At 39.3% G+C, this 17885-nt stretch overlaps 1 protein-coding gene across 1 annotated transcript; it reads right to left on the bottom strand.

The window, feature by feature from the left end:
• Positions 1-310: 310 nt before the first annotated feature.
• LOC5568192 (zinc finger protein 37 homolog) lies at positions 311-12512 on the bottom strand. Its single transcript, XM_021848229.1, has 4 exons — positions 12097-12512; positions 9843-11105; positions 2426-3001; positions 311-2315 (listed from the first exon to the last, which is right to left on the bottom strand). The coding sequence occupies exons 1-4, from the start codon at positions 12394-12396 to the stop codon at positions 1386-1388; spliced, it is 3069 nt and encodes a 1022-aa protein (XP_021703921.1). The 5' UTR covers positions 12397-12512; the 3' UTR covers positions 311-1385.
• Between the last annotated feature and the right edge of the window lie 5373 nt (positions 12513-17885).

Genomic DNA, 17885 nt, shown 5'->3' with positions numbered 1-17885 from the left:
TGGAAATTGTAATATCGACAAGATGTACTTACAAACAAGTAATGCAGGGACTTATTTTCAAGGTTTATCGCCTGAAGTCACTGTCAACTTTGAATTTCGCAGACAATTGTATCAGTCGATTTTTTTTGACAACTATCACTCAAAGTTTAACTCAAATAGTACAACTCGAAAGAACTGCCTGCAACTCAAAGAAGAAAAAAATATTGATTAAAATTTGCACACTTGCATTATACAAACTCAAAAGAACCGATCACTCCTACTCCTAAGATGGGCTGCACGGAATTTTCGGACAGTAATTTGGATTCAATGGTTCATGTACAATAACTGAAGTATGTTTATTACTGAAATTGTTACCATCTTAATGTACTTCCAAGACACACAAAATCTAGGAATTCATGAGTTTCTGTCTAAATATGGTATCCTTAGTTGATCAAAAGACGTTTCAACATTTTTCCCACTTTTTTGATCCAACTAACAGTTATGCCATAGTCATAGAAACGTGTTCCGTCGTGTATTTCTTCCTTGCAAAAAATTGCGATTCATTGTTCAACTTTTGAAGTGTTTAAGCTTCTTTGGATGCCGGTTCATCAGAGCTAATTGATTTGGAATTCGGCACATCCGCTAGTGTAACGCTATAAATGCTATTATCAGAGGAAATCGAGACAATGCTAAACAATCCCATTCCAGGGAAGCTGGCTTTTATTCCGATCAAGTAGAATCACCTTCTGCACAAGCAAATTTTTAGCCTTTAAACGCAAATCATTTAGGTATTTCAACGTTTCAATTTCGATACTCAAACTTGTAGGTTTTCATGCCTAATTATAGTCATAGTGTAGCAATTGCTCGCGAACTGTTTTGATGCAGATAGGTAATTTTCAAATCCAACGTTGCAGGGACTTGGCTTGTAGTATGAAAAAAATGATAGACATTTGCAGTTTGTAGACATCATGCCAGATACTGAATTCATGTCTACGAAAAACTTTGTTGACATTCTTAGGCTAGGAGAAGTAAATGAACTTTTCATTATAATAGGGTGCAGAGCTACTTGGGCACTTCCATGATTCATTTTGGCATGGGGAGTTTTATCGGACGAATTGTCTGAAACTTTGCAATAAGAAGCGCTTTAGTAAGACGCATATTGTGGCCAAATATGAGCTTTGTAGCTCAAACTCCACTGCCGAAGTGAATCAAAAGTGCCAAGAATAGGATCGGGCTCCCTACTTGTCAATTTTCATGCAAAATCTACTTTTTCTCGACGATAAGTTCATTCAAGGTGAACCAATTCCCCTAGCCTATTTGGACACCTTCATGAAAACGAGTAACGCTTATTTGACGATTACTCTTCTTCAGTGTTTTTCATGATTTATCTTCATTTTTCAAGTTGCTCATCGCGTATTTGAACTCGTTGACCCACACGCGGTGGAATATATCATAAACTCCAAATCATTTTCAAAAGGCGCCGATCTCGATTCGCCTTGATCCACCTTCTCAGCCTTTTTCTCCGTCTTCTTACCCAGGTTTCTTTTCGGGGGCTCTATCCCATGGAAATGGTGCCAATGATACCTCAGACCGGCCATTTGTTTGAACTTTTTATCCTCACACATATCGCACTTGAATTTGTACTCGCTTCCATGGATGTCGGTATGTTGCCTCAGGAGGTTCTCCTTGGTGAAGTTCATCCCGCAAATGCCACAAGTGTGAAGCTTGACCGTTCGACCGATCAACGGATGGTTGGGATGTTCCTTAGCTTGATGGATGGCCAGTTCGACCTTTTTATAGAAAATCTGCTCACAAACAACGCACTTTTGCTGTCGATCCGCACTGTGGATTGTCATGTGCTTAAGTAACGTAGCCCTTTGAATGAACTCGCGAGGACAAAACTCGCAATGGAAGCGTCTTTCGTCGCTATGAATTTTCTGGTGCACTTTCAGCGCTTCAGCAGTCCGGTATTCCTTACTGCAAAGGCTGCACGGAAACATCGTTTCACCGTGCTTGGCTCGGACATGATATCGCAAAGCACCAGGATGTCGGAAAGCTGACGGGCATTTTTCACACTTGAAGCCCTTATCTTCCTTGTGCTGATAGCTGTGGCGTTTGAGATATGCCAAATGCTTGAATTGCTTGCCACAGTTGGGACAAATATGTCGCTCCCCATGGTGTTCTACACGTTTGTGAGTCTCCAGCATTCCTTTGAAGACGAACGCCTTCGGACATTCGTCGCATTTGAACCGCAGATACTCTTTGTGCTGAGCACGATGGGCAGCTAGGGAGGATGCCGAGGCGCTGGTTTTGCCGCACAGTTCGCAGATCAGGGGCTGAAAGAGATTAAATTAATGCTTCAAATGATTCTATGACGTTCCCCAGAATGAACCGCTGCCCAGAATTTTATTCCCCAGAATGCATGAAAATCGATCGAAATGCTTACCCCAGGTTTTTCTTTAACTGGTGGATGAGCAGTCTTTCTATGCTCTATCAGTGCTGCCAATCCGTTGCAAACTTCTCCACATCTCTTGCAGGTTTTATCTTCGTGCCTGTGCAGATGTATTCTCAAGCTTCTACTGAATTTGAAACGTTTTTCACACAACTGGCACTTGTAGTTCTTCTCCATGGCGTGAATGTTCTCCTTGTGCTGTTTGAGGATCGTCTTAGTTGCAAACACCCTTGGACACAGATCACATTTGATTCCCTGTTTGGTGTGCTTGAGCAAGTGCTTGTTCAACAAGCAGTTGAATCGGAAACTCTTCGAACAGTGTTGGCATTTGTAGGGTTTATCACCGGTGTGCGTTCGTACGTGTTCTCTGAGTACTCTTTTACCTGAGAATTGCTTATGACAAAATTTGCATTCCAAATTCGTGACTTCATCGTGAACTTTTTTGATGCTTCTGGACGCTAAATGATCCTTCGATTTAAATTTATGTGAGTCATTGGTTGGTTTTATTATTTGGTCGTCTTCGTTATTTGGATGTAACTTCTTCTCAAGGCGAGTTTTCAACTTTAGGGCCTGAAATAGCAAACAAATGCCGAAGCAGAGCGTTAATGATTAGTACCAATGGTTAATTGAGTGATTTATGATTGAATTAAATTTTACCATGGTTAAACATTATGATTAATGATTATAATTTTGGAAACTCTTCTTAGCATTACGTCGTTACTGGGGCAACGCTTCTCAGCTGCTCTAAGAGTTATTATCCGAGAGCTTTCTTCGCCAAAATTGCCATTTTCTCATACGTATATCGTGTGGCAGATACAGATACTCTGTGTCCAGGGAAGTCAACGAAATTTCCATAGCGAAAAGATCCTGAACGGACTGGGAATCGAACCCATACACCTTTAGCGTGGCCTTGAGTTGTACCCGCGGACATTTCCACGAGGTTAAGGAAGGCAGATGGTCTCTAAAGTCTTTTTTATAACCTGAATTCTGTCGACAGTCATCCATGATGCACGATTCTAGAGAAACTTTCAGAGACTCTTACGCGACGATTTCTTAGGTTTTTCAGAAATTTCTGCTTTCATTTCTCAAGAAAAAACTTCAGAAATTGTTCTAGTGATTTCTACTGGAATAGTTTCAGGAAATCTTATACACATTTCTCTAACAGTTCTCTTAGGCATTCGTTTAGAAATTCTCCCAGAGATTTTTCCTTTTATGCTTAGAGTAATTTATCCAGAATTTGCTCCAAGGAAACCGTGGTAGCGTAGTAATTTTCTCAACGATTACCTATCCTGAAAGTTTTCCCAGGGACTATCTCAGTATTTCCTCCAGAAATGTGCCCACTAATTCTTTAACACAATCTTTTAACACAAATCTCACGTAAAGCGATTTTTCCGGGAATCTTTGAGAGTTTCTACACCGATTTTTCCAGTAAAATTTCCAACCATTTTCATAGGGGTATTTTCGAGGTTTTCTTCAAAAATTTCTACAGGGATTGTTACAGGAAATCTATAAGGAATTCTTTCATAAATTCCTCCATAAATTTTCCTCATAAAGTTCCTCAAATTTCTCAATGCATTTGATTTACACGGCGAGTCACTTCACTCGAGTCGACAATTGTCACCTCGCTATACGAGAGCGACAATTCTCACCGGTTCTCAGCGGTAACTTTCGGTATCGAATCATTCAACACTCTATTTAAAGTACTCGAAGCTCGAAAGAAAGCTGAAGAATCTAATCAAAGCGAAGAAGCGTAGTTATTGGCGGCGTTTCGTTGATGGCCTCTCGCGAGAAACTTCAATGTCGACGCTTTGAGAGTGGCTCGCAACATGCGAAACCGCTCATCTTCAAATGAGAGTGACGAATACTCCAACCGATGGATATTCAACTTCGCAAAAAAGGTCTGTCCTGACTCAGTTCCAGCTCATCCGCCTTTTTGGGAAACTCCAAGAGACGATTCTTTGGACAGACCATTCACTATGCTGGAATTTTCTATGGCTCTTCTTTCATCAAACAACTCCTCTCCGGGACGCGATATGATTAAGTTCAATCTTCTTAAAAATCTCCCCGATATCGATATCTCAACTCATTCATGGAGCACAACATTATTCCACCTGAATGGAGACAGGTCAAAGTAATAGCTATTCAAAAGCCTGGGAAACCAGCGTCTGATCATAATTCGTACCGCCCGATCGCTATGTTATCATGTTTAAGGAAATTGTTAGAAAAAATGATCCTATCCCAACTCGATCACTGGGTCGAATCAAACAACATGCTTTCCAGTACACAATTTGGCTTTCGTAAGGGCAAAGGAACAAACGATTGTCTAGCGTTGCTTTCATCAGATATTCAACTAGCCTTTGCGGACAAGGAGCAATTGGCTTCGGTTTTCTTGGATATTAAAGGCGCTTTTGATTCAGTTTCCATAGAAATATTGTCAGAAAATTTGCACAATAGTGGACTATCTGGATTTCTAATAATAATTTCTTGTACAATCTGTTGTCAGAAAAACACATGAGCTTCACTCTCGGTCAACTGACAACTTCCAGAATTAGCTATATGGGCCTTCCCCAAGGCTCATGTGTGAGTCTCTTGCTTTATAATTTTTATGTTAAAGATATTGACAACTGTTTGGAAGAACCATGCACGCTTAGACAACTTGCAGATGATGCTGTGGTTCCTATGAAGGGCCCACGAGCGGAAATCTTGCAAAGACCATTGCAAAATTCCCTTGATAATCTATCTACTTGGGCTAGAAATTTAGGGATCGAGTTTTCTCCGCAAAAAACTCAACTGGTCGTATTTTCAAGGAAGCGGAATCCTGCCCAACTAAAGCTTAAGCTTCTGGGAACAGACATCGACCAGTCTTTGACTTCAAAATACCTTGTGGTCTGGTTTGATTCAAAGGAACTTGGCGAACTCCTATTAGGTATTTAACGGAAAAATGCCAACAAAGGATCAATTTCCTACGAACAATTACCGGAACATGCTGGGGTGCTCACCCGGAAGACCTCATAAAACTCTATAAAACAACCATTCTCTCTGTTCTAGAGTATGGCTCTTTCTGTTTTCTCTCAGCAGCAAACTGCCACTTGATTAAATTGCAACGAATTCAATATCGTTGTTTGCGTATCGCCTTAGGGTGTATGCACTCGACACATAATGCGAGCCTAGAGGTTCTGGCAGAGGTTTTACCGCTACAGAACCGATTCTGGGAGCTCTCGCTAAGAATACTTATTAAGTGTGGAGTGAGTAATACACTCGTCATCGAAAACTTCGAAGAATTGCTCAAACTGAACACTCAGTCAAAATTCATGAGAGTTTATCTCTACTACATGTCATCTGACATTAGCCTTCCATGTTATAACCCTCCACGTGTACGCTTCACCAATGACAGTTCCTCTGTTGAATATGCTCTGTCCATGAAACAAGCTATTCATGGAATTCCAGATCTACTTCGATGCATAACTATTCCACGTATTTTCAATGCAAAGTTCCAGAATGTTGATTCCTACAGGAGATATTTCACTGACGGGTCACGTATAAATGGATCCACTGGCTTCGGTGTCTTCAATGAAAAATCTTCCGCCTTCCAAAAAATTTAGGAACCTTGCGCGGTTTATGTTGCTGAGCTGGCAGTAATCAACTTCGCTTTGGGGATGATCTCAAACATGCCCGCAGACCACTTCTTCATCTTCTCGGATAGTCTTAGTTCAATCGAGGCACTCCGATCGATGAAACCTGTAAAGCATACATCTTACTTTCTTACAAAAATAAGAGAGCAGATGTGTGCACTGGTCGAAAGATCTTATAAGATTACCTTTGTATGGGTCCCCTCACATTGCTTAATTTATGGCAATGAGAAGGCAGACTCTCTCGCAAAGGTGGGCGCTGAGGAAGGTGAGATTTATGATAGACGAATTTCACACGATGATTTTTTTCATTTAGTACGTCAAAGTTCTCTTCACGGTTGGCAAAGCAATTGGCTAAATGGCCAACTGGGACGGTGGTTACATTCCATAATTCCTAGAGTTTCCTTGCGAGCCTGGTGGAAAGGTTTGGACGTAAGTCGAGATTTCATTCGCGTGATGTCAAGACTTATGTCCAACCATTACTCGCTAGATGCACATCTACACAGGATTAACCTCGCGCTGAGCAATATTTGTAATAGGTGTGGTTCCGGTTATGATGACATCGATCACGTAGTTTGGCAGTGCCCGAATATGGACGCCTCCAGAGCGCAACTTTTGTATACCCTTGCGGCCCGAGGCAGACAACCCTATGTTCCAGTTAGAGATGTGTTGGGCACCCGCGATCTTATTTATATGGTCGCAATTTACGATTTTCTTCGCTCGTCTTGTATAAAAGTTGAATTCTCTTGTGTTCGCTTCCCCAGTTTTTTTTTTGTGTTTTGTCCCCTTTGTGTTGGATTGAGGATCATGGCCATCCGGCAGTCGAATACCGGCAAGAAATCGCTACCAATGCCATGAAACGAAAATCAAGATGCCACGTTATACCTCCCGGATGAGCTGCTAAGAACCCTGATCCCAATCCCTACCATGTCCTTCCTTCAAAAATTGCGACCACTAACCTCGAGCTGCCACGAGTACCCTGGCTCCATCCCATAGTAATGTTGAAAAAGCCAATTAATTGTATGTAATAAAAATACAAAAAATGAATTTCGGCTCCGTAAAGCGTTAAACGCATTTGAGCCTCAAATAAATGAACTAGATAAAAAAAAATATTTTTGTTAAAAATTCGCTTTAATATCCCGGACATAATGACCCCGGAAGTCATGTATGATGCAATTCCAAAAGAGCTTTATTGGATATTGGTTTCTATGAAAAATGAAGATTAGAAGTATGTCCTATCAATAATTGACAACGGAATGTACAATCGTGAGCAGTTTATACACACTCCTTTGTTTAATCGAAGTAAATTGATCAAATTCAATGTTTTTCGCAATTATGCCAAACGGCTATTATGCCAAATGGCAATTATACCAAACGGCCATTATGCCAAATGGCATTATGCCAAACAGCTATTATGCCAAACGACTGTATGCCAAACGGCATTATGCCATACAGCATTATGCCAAACGGGGTAGACCCGACAAATTACACTAGAAATTGGAAAAATTGCAGGAGTAATCCTTATAAGAATCCCAGGTCGAGAATATTGAAAATTTCCTGAAAAAGTGTTTTATATATTTCCTCGAATATTACCTGGGAGTAAATGTGGATGAATTCTTGTAGGAATTCATATGAGAATGTCTTTTTGGGAAAATCCCTAAAAGAATTTCTTCTGAAGCTCTTAAATGAACCCTTGTGGATATGCTTAGAAGGACTCCTGAAAAATCTTTGGAAGATCTCCCCAAGCAACCGAAATTACTTAAGCAGTGAACTCAAAAGTTCAATTCTAGAGATTTTGAGTTCTAATGAAACAATATGGCTGAATAAAATACATAACGAAAGCTAACAGAACGTGATTCTCAAAAAAGTAGCTCATGCACTTATCAACAACTAGGAAGCTCGGAAAAAGTCGAGTCGATATTTTTTTAAACTTTATGATCAATAGCATTCTATTTAACTATCTTAAATGAACTTTATGTTAACTGAAGTTCGATTAATTACTTAAAAAGTGAGCTGCCTAAGCCAAAACAACCTTCTATCTGAAATTTTGGTTGCTTGGGTCTGCTGTACATCTCTTTAACAACTGGGAAAACCGATGGAACAATTTGTCAAAAATAGCTGAAGAAAATCCTAAGATAGTCTCTAGCCAATTACTGGAGGTAGAAATGTTGGAGTGCTCAAGGTTTTCCTGGAGTAAATTCTGAAGAAACTTTTCTAAGCATCGTTGGAAACACCACTGGAAGATTTGTTGCGGAATCACTAGAGGAATTTCTAGAGAGATCATTGGAAAAGTATACCAGAATGCCAGACGAAACCACTTGCAGAATTCCTGAAGCATTTCCTCGATAACTTCCTGAAAAAAACCTGTGCAATAGTCACGTAACAGACTTTAAATAAGGGTTTGTTCATAAATTTCATAACGCTAAAAATGGCCATTTTTGACACCCACCCATCCCCTCGTAACACTTTTTCTATGATTATTTTATAAATTTTGTATGAGCCGTAACATCACGAGGACACCCACCCACCCCCTTCTAAAAGCACTTCCACAGTTAATAACTGAGAGCATTTGAATTGCCATTTTCGCATTCGTATATCGTGTGGCAGGTACGATGATACTCTATGCCCAGGGAAATCAAGGAAATTTCCATAACGAGAAGATCCTGGACCGACCGGGATTCGAACCCAGACACCTTCATAATGGCTTTGCTTTGAAGCCGCGGACTCTAACCACTCGGCTAAGGAAGGCCCCATGAAGTATGGAGACTTAGTATCTTAAAATAGACCTACTAGGGTAACCAATATATTTTGGACCCCCTGGACCATTTTCCTGCAAATTTCCCAGTTTAAATTGAAAGATCAACTCAATTCGCATGTCATTTGGAAAGATAGGACTATTCCGTACTTGCATCAACCGTTTGTACAAAGAAAATGTGTTTATTTTATCTGAAATTAATTAAATTTAATCGGTTCATCCATGCAACCGTTACAACACGTTACACACAGAAATTGAAGCCGTCAGAAATTTTCCAGATGTAAACAAAAACTTTTTTCAAATTTCTGAACTAAAAGCGTAGAATTTCTTCGGTTTTCCATTGTCAATCGATTGATTAGACTATGGGCAAGCATATTATACAACCAGTGTCGTAGACGTTGTCACCAAACGATAAAAAATGCCGGGGGTCCAAAATGTATTAGTGTGTCCTAAATAATGAAAAACAGTGCTTCGCAATTCAATTATTTTCGACGTTTTTTGCATCTTCAATGATCGTATGGGCATTTTATCTCGTAGAGGAAGTTTATCTCTACATTTTGCCACGTTTTTTGACTTGGTTACGCTGTGCAATTAATTAATTGGGACAAAAAACTGAAATCACTTCCTTAAGGGGTCCAAAATACGACCGTTACCCTATCAGCCCTGCATTATAACCACAATTATATCCTTTCTTCCAAAACAGTCTGTTCTTGATGAAAAATTGTTATGCTAAATTACAATTACAATAAAATAAAATATTGCAATAATTATGATAAGTGATTAATGATTGGCATTTTTTACCAATCATAACCATTGGGGCTGTCCATTAATTACATAAGGGGTTATGGGGGGAGGGGGGGTTTGAGATTTCTTACGCGCCATACAATTTATTTTGGATTTTCATACAGAAAATCTTATCATGGGGGAGGGGGGTTGAAAAATCCCGAAAATTGTCTTACGTAATTAATGGACCGCCCCATTAATCATAAACGCTCTGTGCCGAACAATCCTACAAAATCCTACTTACCGCCAGGGGAACATCGTCATCCTCACTGTCAGACGAACTTTCTTTCTTAACGTCCAACTCACTGAGCTCATTCTCCAGTTGACTGCCGCCCAGGTTCAACGTCTCGCCATCTCCTTCTTCCAATTTGACAAACACTTCCACCGGCAGCGGAAGAGAAGGTTCATCCTCAACTTTAACGTCGATTTTTACGTCGTCCTCAGACTCTGTCGGTTTCTCGATAACATTTTCCTCTAAATTTCCAGGGTATTTCAGCTCGGAATCGGAATCGTCGTCAAGCGGAGCTACATCTCCGGGGAAGTCACAATCGTCGTCTGATTGTTGATCTTGGTGTTTGAGGCTTTCTGTTTTCGGGAGTTCTGCTTTCGCCGGAATAGATTCTTTTTTCACATTTGCCGATGATTCTGGTTTCACAGTGGGTTTCTTCGTAACAGCTTGTTCTAACGGCACAGAATTTGATACAACGAAATCAACTAGATTCTCATCCACCAGTCCAACCGAGAATCTGGGAGCCTTAGCTTTTTTCGGTGGTTTGGGTTTCTTCGGTCGAGGAGGGAAGTTCCACACCAACTGCTCCAGTCCCATCACTTTCCAGTGGTTTCTCCGGTGATGATTGCTCAGGAATTCCGCCTTATTGAAGCTGTAACAGCACAACTCGCACTGATGAGCCCTTCCTCGCAATTTGGCGTGAGCTTGCAGCTCTTCTTCCGACTTAAACGACCGATTGCAAAAGGAGCACCTATTGCCAGCGTGGATGTGCATGTGGGTCTTCAGGGCATACATCGTGTCGAACACCTTCCCGCAAACCGAACAGATACGATTATCGTGGCCCTCGATGTGCTTCATCAGATCTCTCTTTTTCTTATAGCTTCTTCCGCAAATCTGGCACACGTTTGGTCGTTCTTCCGAATGCACCTGCTTCATGTGTTGCTTGACGCTACTGGGTGTTGCATGGATCGATGGACAAAGAGGGCACTTAACCCCCTTTCCGGTATGTTTGAACACGTGATTGTCCAGCGAGACCTTTTGGGCGAATGCTTCCGGACAGTAACTGCACTTGAACGGTTTTTCTCCGGTGTGCGTCCTGAGGTGCACTTTGAGAGTACCCTTCTGTGCGAAACGCACATGGCAGTACTCGCACTCGAAATCCTTGATACCGAAGTGAATTTTCTGATGCAATTCTAGGTCCCGTAAAGTGTTGGAGTCCTTTCCACAAATGTCGCACGACAAGTTGCAGTTTGCTTCGTTCTTTGGGCGACCCTTTTTCTGAAAAGCAAACTAAAGTTAATTATCTACCTTCATTTCTAACCATTGCACGAAGGAGTAACTAGACTAAATTCCATAAGACATAAGACCTGTACATTCTGTATCAGGACAAGGAAGAACAATTTTGGTAGAAAATCTTCTATTTAATCAACAAAAAATTAAAAAAATTACGAAGCCATAAAAATACTAAAAAGATTGAAAAAAAAGAAAGAATCTTTTCAGGAGTTTCCAACTATTGCTTTGCTTTGTAATGTAAGTTATTGACGTTGGAACGTAATGATGATTTATAATTCAAAATGTGTTCTAAACAATATACCTAATCAGATAGATGCTATGATTTTTTAGCTCACAAATGTATAGAAGCCATTTAAACGTCTAAACATTTTGACCATAAAGTTGGTCCTGTTCAGGCTTGAGAACTGTGATCACAATTTGCCACAGTTCATCGATTCTGCCAGTCAACCAAAGCACAAAGCATCAGCAGCATCAATACCATCAAGTGTTGCGCTGCCAACGGTTCACACACTGCTTGACTGTTTTTGCCTCTCCACTATGACCGTTTTCGGGCAGCCATCTCGAGGTGAATGATTGAAAAAAATGTTAAATAATTCAATCGCTAATATTTCGCTTTTGTTTTCAACTAATTGAAATCTATTAGCTCTAACAGCAAGAGCACAATCATTCCGTTGCGATACATATAAACAAGTTCAATTTCATGCTGCCTTTATCGAGCAAAAATGCAAAACCCCGAAAACCGGAAAAATCGCGTCACCACTGTGCTCGAGTCATTTCGCATTCGGGTTTGAAAAAACGTTGCGAAGAAGAAGATTACAGTTTTGAAGAGCCGTGACATTTTTTTGTTTTGAACGGTCATGGATTGCTTTGGATTTTGATGGTCGTGTAGAAAAATGTGAATGTCGTGGTGGTAAATGTTTGCTACAGTACATTTCCCATCCCTGGTCCTGTTACTCCTCTGTGCATTGCTTCATACCTTTTGCTCTTGCGGGGGAGGTTTGTCCGGTTTTTTCGGAGGGCGGCCTCTTTTACGACCGGAAGAAGCGTTCTTCGTTGTCGTGCCATCACCGATATTCGTTTGTTCAGCCGAACCGCACTTTGCATCGGAGTTTTCGTTCGCTTCGATCGGAACTGGATCACGGCCTAAATTTTCGGAATTTTCACGCTCATTTTGAAGCTGCCTGTCGCACTCACCAGGGATCGTCCTTTTAGATGATCCTTCATTTTCATGATTGAAACTATCCGATTCCACGTTTGGTAAAGCAATCGAGGACATTATTATGCCTCAATTTAATTATTAAAAACAAATATTAAATTTTTTAGAGGAAAATTGAAATCCCAATCGAAAATAATCAAAACATGACTCTCCTCCTTGTCTGGCTGCGTACACATACACAACAAAAATCAGTGCTGCCGGATGTCGGTGATGAAAATTTTCCGAGAATCCGAAATGCCTTTCACCGAAAATGGATTTCCTTGAAATTTAGAAACTGATGACCTGATGGGAGCAGAATTAATTTTGAGTTATACTGCTTCGCGACTAAAAATGGGTGAACCAACGTGCGGAGTTCAATTTTCGACCAACTTCGCCGCGTCGCGAGTCCTTTCGCCATAGTGCGCATCTATGCTCTCTGCCGTGTGCATTATGCGCACTATTGAAAATCGATTTGCGACGCGGCGAAGTTGGTCAAAAATCAAACTTCGCACGTTGCAGGCGGAGGAATCTCGGGGGACCAGGATTAATATTGCCGCACCGCCACCAAACCGGATCGCGCCAGTGAGACTCGCGACGCGCCTCAACTCGCGCGATTTTGAAATCAGTTTTTTAGTGTGGCGCTGCATTCTTACGATTTTTATGAACACAGCGCACTATTCACATATTAGCTGCGACGCACGGGGCCCGAGAAAACAATAATTATAAATAAATGTTGGTCTTGATTTCTACCGGATACATAATAGCATCACACACGTTCATCACCGGAATACGTAATGCGGATACCATAAATTTTCTGCCGATGATTTATGTATAAACAAGGAGGTGGTCACTGTACGCTGTGTGCCTTGCGCAGCTATGGCACATTTCAGCGCACTGACTGGTACAGCGTTCTAAAATGAATTGCTATAAAAACCAAGGACCTAAATGCAATCCAAAAAGTGGACAGGAGCTAGAATCTAAACACAGACAAGCAGACGTAACACTTAGAACAAATCGCGATCAAAATCATAGTTGAGAGAACATGTACGCCCAATGCTCGGTGTGTTTGGCCGAGGGCCAACAGATAGCGGTAGTGTGTAAACGTCAAACACGAACAAAAATGATGCGAGCGCTGCACAGTGGTACCGCCCATAGGTCATAAATCAAAAAATAAAATGTCTTGGTTGTCATTCCTCTACCTTTACATGGATCAATTATGATCTCAAGAATGTAAAAACAGAAACATTATAGAAGTTCCTGTATGATAAGCATAGTAAGGCTATGAATGATTGAGTGTATTTTTCATATGTGAAAAATACGTTAAAAATTAAGCGATTTCAGCACATTCTTTGTTGTCTTTGCAAATCAGAATCAAATGATTTTTCAATCAGTTAAGCTTACAGAAGATTAGTACAGATGTATATCTATCACTTCCGATACGTTTTAGAGTGTAATTTAACATCTAGGAGTCAGTATTGATGTGAGTAATGAGGATAGAAATTTACTCACTTCGTAACTACATCACTTTATTTGAAGTACGTTTTTAAATATGTTCTTAATCACATTTAATCAAACTTCTGCCACCAAATGATCATGTTTGAGTAGGAAAATAAACCTGTGAAGGTTCTAGCAGCAAATATTTGCAAATAAGTTAGCAGCGTGCCATCAAAGTTTTGAGTTTATACCAATAAAGGCAATGGTAAAAATATTCATAGAATTGATTACAAACTAGTATATTTGTAGCTAACTGGAATGAATATACAAAATAATGAAATTTTCACTACTCATACTTCAATTTGATATGAATGCACATGCAACATTGTATATTGATTTAACAAGTAGTTTTAGTGAGGGCGCTGAGACAATAAAATCCTATTAAATTAGTATTGGTACTACAGCCATTCTAATATGTATGACATGACTTCCCAAAAAGGTGCGAGGTATGACATGAAAATATTCTTGTATTTATTTTGAGCATCAAAACAAGATATTCAACGACATCCCAGCATCTATATAGACAGTGCTAAAAAAATAAAATTGTAGAAATAAAAAATATTAAGAAGCAACAAAATATTACCAAATAATTCGTTAGTAATTCTCAGTTGTAAATATTTTGAACTCAAGGTTCATTACATTAAATGGCATGTTTGTTATTTGGTTTTGGTAGAGATTTGATGTGAAATTTGCATTATCAATTAATAAGTATTTCAAGTATTTGGTATGTACATCTTCGGCACTTAGACAAGTGTTCATTAGCTTTTAACATCCACATACCAAAAAGTAGGCTTCTGAGCATGTCAAGCAGCTCTGTGAGACGAATCTTCTCAAGCTCGACATTAATAATCCTAATATATTGCTTTCAATCTATAGATTTAATGGTACTTATTAATAAAATATAACATACTATTGTTAATCTTGGACACGGAAAGAGAGATACAGTTAACTCCCCCTTACTCGATATTCCGTATCTCGATATCGAGTTAGAAAACCATAGTAAAAGTTGATTTTCATGGCTAACTCGATGGTCCCTTGAATCGCAGTTGCATTGGTTTTGTGTTCTGTAACTCGATACCTCTCTAACTCGATAGTCCTTTCAATATCGAGTAAGGGAGAGATGACTGTAATTGCAAGTTAATTTTTTGCACACATAATAATTCATATAACAGAGCATTCGCAATTTGATCACCGCATCCTAATTAGAATTTTTGAAGTGATATCAATTACGGCATCAATCTCGATGGGATTTTAACAGTCAAAAATAATTAATTTGGCAATTTCTGATGGTATTTATCATCGGATATTGAGTAAAATTATTTATGACCGCTTCGTAGAGCAAATGGAACCACTGTGCGCTGCGGGCGGTGGATTGACCACCTACAAGTCGAGTCTAGTACATGACACTGAAGACGGCCTTACAGTTGAGGTCGAAATACGCGTATCTGTCAAAGGATACAAACTCTAGTGGAATTAAATGGTATAGTACTAAATTCGGTTTTTTCATCTACTTACAATATACAGTCGAATTTCGTTCGTTGCACTATGTTTAATTGCCCGCATAAACCAGAACGGTATTGGCACTATTTCCCGAACTATCCACAACCACTAACGACAATATCTATCCTGTTTCGTATAACATCCAAATTAACAATAAACCAACACTACCGCAAACTGTTTTGGCAGTCTGGGAAATAGTAAATGGATAATTTACAATGTGGGGAATAGGCGGTTAAGTTTTGTAACCATAAAAAAACGTCGATTTTTGCGAACAAAATTTTTCGTTGACTATTCGCCAATTGGTAGACATACTATCCATTTTTTGACCAATTAACTGTAGGAAAGACAGTTTCAAAATAGTGAAACTATATGGCTGGAATTAAATAAAGAATGTTTGGTTTATTGTGCGATATGGTGTTTTTACCCTGTGCTGTACTGTGCTTGTATGCTTGTACAATAAGAAAATATTGAAAAACACGTATTTATTGTTTTATTGTGTATAAATAATATTGAAAATGTAATGGGAGACAATGTATTACAATCAATAAATTACACATTTTATGTTGTAACGGAAATTTAAAAATTAGAATAACTAGTGTGATTTTTTCTTCTAATTATGCCAATAATGCACTCATCACACTCCTGCTTCGGTGGGCCTTCTGCCGGTGATTTTCGTTCTCGAGACAGAGCTAAGCCTCAAAGATAAGCCCCATCCATTTATGCTCGGTCTGCGAACAGTGTGTCGGACAGTTAATAATCCACTTTGTTGGAAACTGGAACGTGAAGGAATCGTTAGAAATTTGTAACAAACGTTCCGAAACTTACATTTGGATGCATGAAGGATTGCCGGTGTTTGATGGCGCTTTGTATACGCCTGTTTTCCGGGTGAACTGTCACGACGCCGGCCGATTCTTCCGGGTCTCTCCTGTCTCGAACCTCCTGGTATCTACTGTTTTCATCCACATCAGCGGCGACGGGATCGATTGAATCTGTAGCAGCCAATGTAACAGCCGTTTTGTTCAGGTTGTTGGCAATCTCCACACCGCAATTCTGTCGGAACAAATTACTGATTTTATTATACTTTAATGGCCAATCTGATCAAAATATAACTTACCATCGAGGCTCTGCTATTCTACCACTATCAAATTTACATAAAACTGGTTATAATTAAGATTAACAATGTTTTTTTCGACGATTTCATTTGGAAATGAGGTGGAACATTTTATTTTTCTTTTTTTTTTTTCAACAATGTTTTGATCGACCAGACGGGCTAGCACAGCATACACGCTAAAAAACTACCAGAGATATCGTCACTATTTTGTGCAGTGATAGAAAATTATTTCGACCGTAAGATATGAACATCTTCTCTCTAGTTTCTCTTTAATTTTTATTCCATTTGTATTGTTTCCATTACTTTCGAAAAGTTGTGTGAAAAATTTATCTCTTTCTTTGTTTTTACGTTCCAGTGCCTGCGACTGAGTTAAATTTTTTATGCGTACAATGCAGTCAACAGTTTTCCAAACTGTTAAATAAAAGTGATATACAGTAAAATACAAACTGTTACACAAATTGTTGATTTATGTTGTAACAGTTTCTCACTAGTTAGCACTCCAATATTGTTCAAAAATATCTGTACAATGTAATATAATGTAACTATTTGGCATGGACTATTCTAATGGCTTCATATTGTGGTAGACTTCATGTTTGATATTGTTCAACATATAAGCAACCGTTTGTGATACATTAACACTATCAGTTACAGGAAACTAACCGTTTGGACTGAAGGCCAAATTGTATTTTTCTATGCGGGTGCACTTCGTTTTAATTGGGCTCCCGTTAGGTGGGCTATCCCAGATAAAAAATACAATACAAAAACAATATAACGTATTGAAACAGTACCATTCAATATATTGGAAATACAATACAGTATATTGGAAAATGACAATACAATTACAGTACAATATATTGTTTTGAACAGTTCACTGTATGGTGTATGAGATTTTTGCAATATAATGTATGGGTGGTTAAGTATCGTAACAATACAAATATAGATATTTTCTCATACAAACATTTTGAAAATACAATACGATGTATTGTTTATGTATTGTCTTGATAAGCAATTCGAGTATTGTTGTACAATACAAAAACAATTCAACAAACTGTATCATGGTTGCATTCGTCGTTACAGCTAATGTCACGTGTCCTCTAAAAAACTACTTATTTTTACTTGTTCTAATTATGAATCGTGGTTTACGGCCAACCAGCCGAGTGGAAGTTTAACAACTACCGAAAAGCTAAACATTACATATAATTTGCAATTGGATTAGATGGACAAATTGATGTGAAGATTTGCGAAAAAGTTACACGTCTTCTCAGTGAGAATCGAACTCACGACTCCCCGATCTCTAGTTGGGGCGCGTTAACCACTACGCCATGAGAGGACTCATGAACGCAGAAGTTAACCTGAATTCGATTTCAGCTCAATAATCACGTGGTCCTCTTTCGCAAAGTGCACCTCTTTCGGAAGAATTAGATGTCCCTCCAAACACAACGCTTTCTATATATATCCAATGCCT

The sequence above is a fragment of the Aedes aegypti genome, chromosome 2 (assembly GCF_002204515.2).
Source record: "Aedes aegypti strain LVP_AGWG chromosome 2, AaegL5.0 Primary Assembly, whole genome shotgun sequence".
In the NCBI taxonomy this organism is placed as follows: domain Eukaryota; kingdom Metazoa; phylum Arthropoda; class Insecta; order Diptera; family Culicidae; genus Aedes; species Aedes aegypti.
This window is presented reverse-complemented; position numbering and strand designations above follow the sequence as displayed.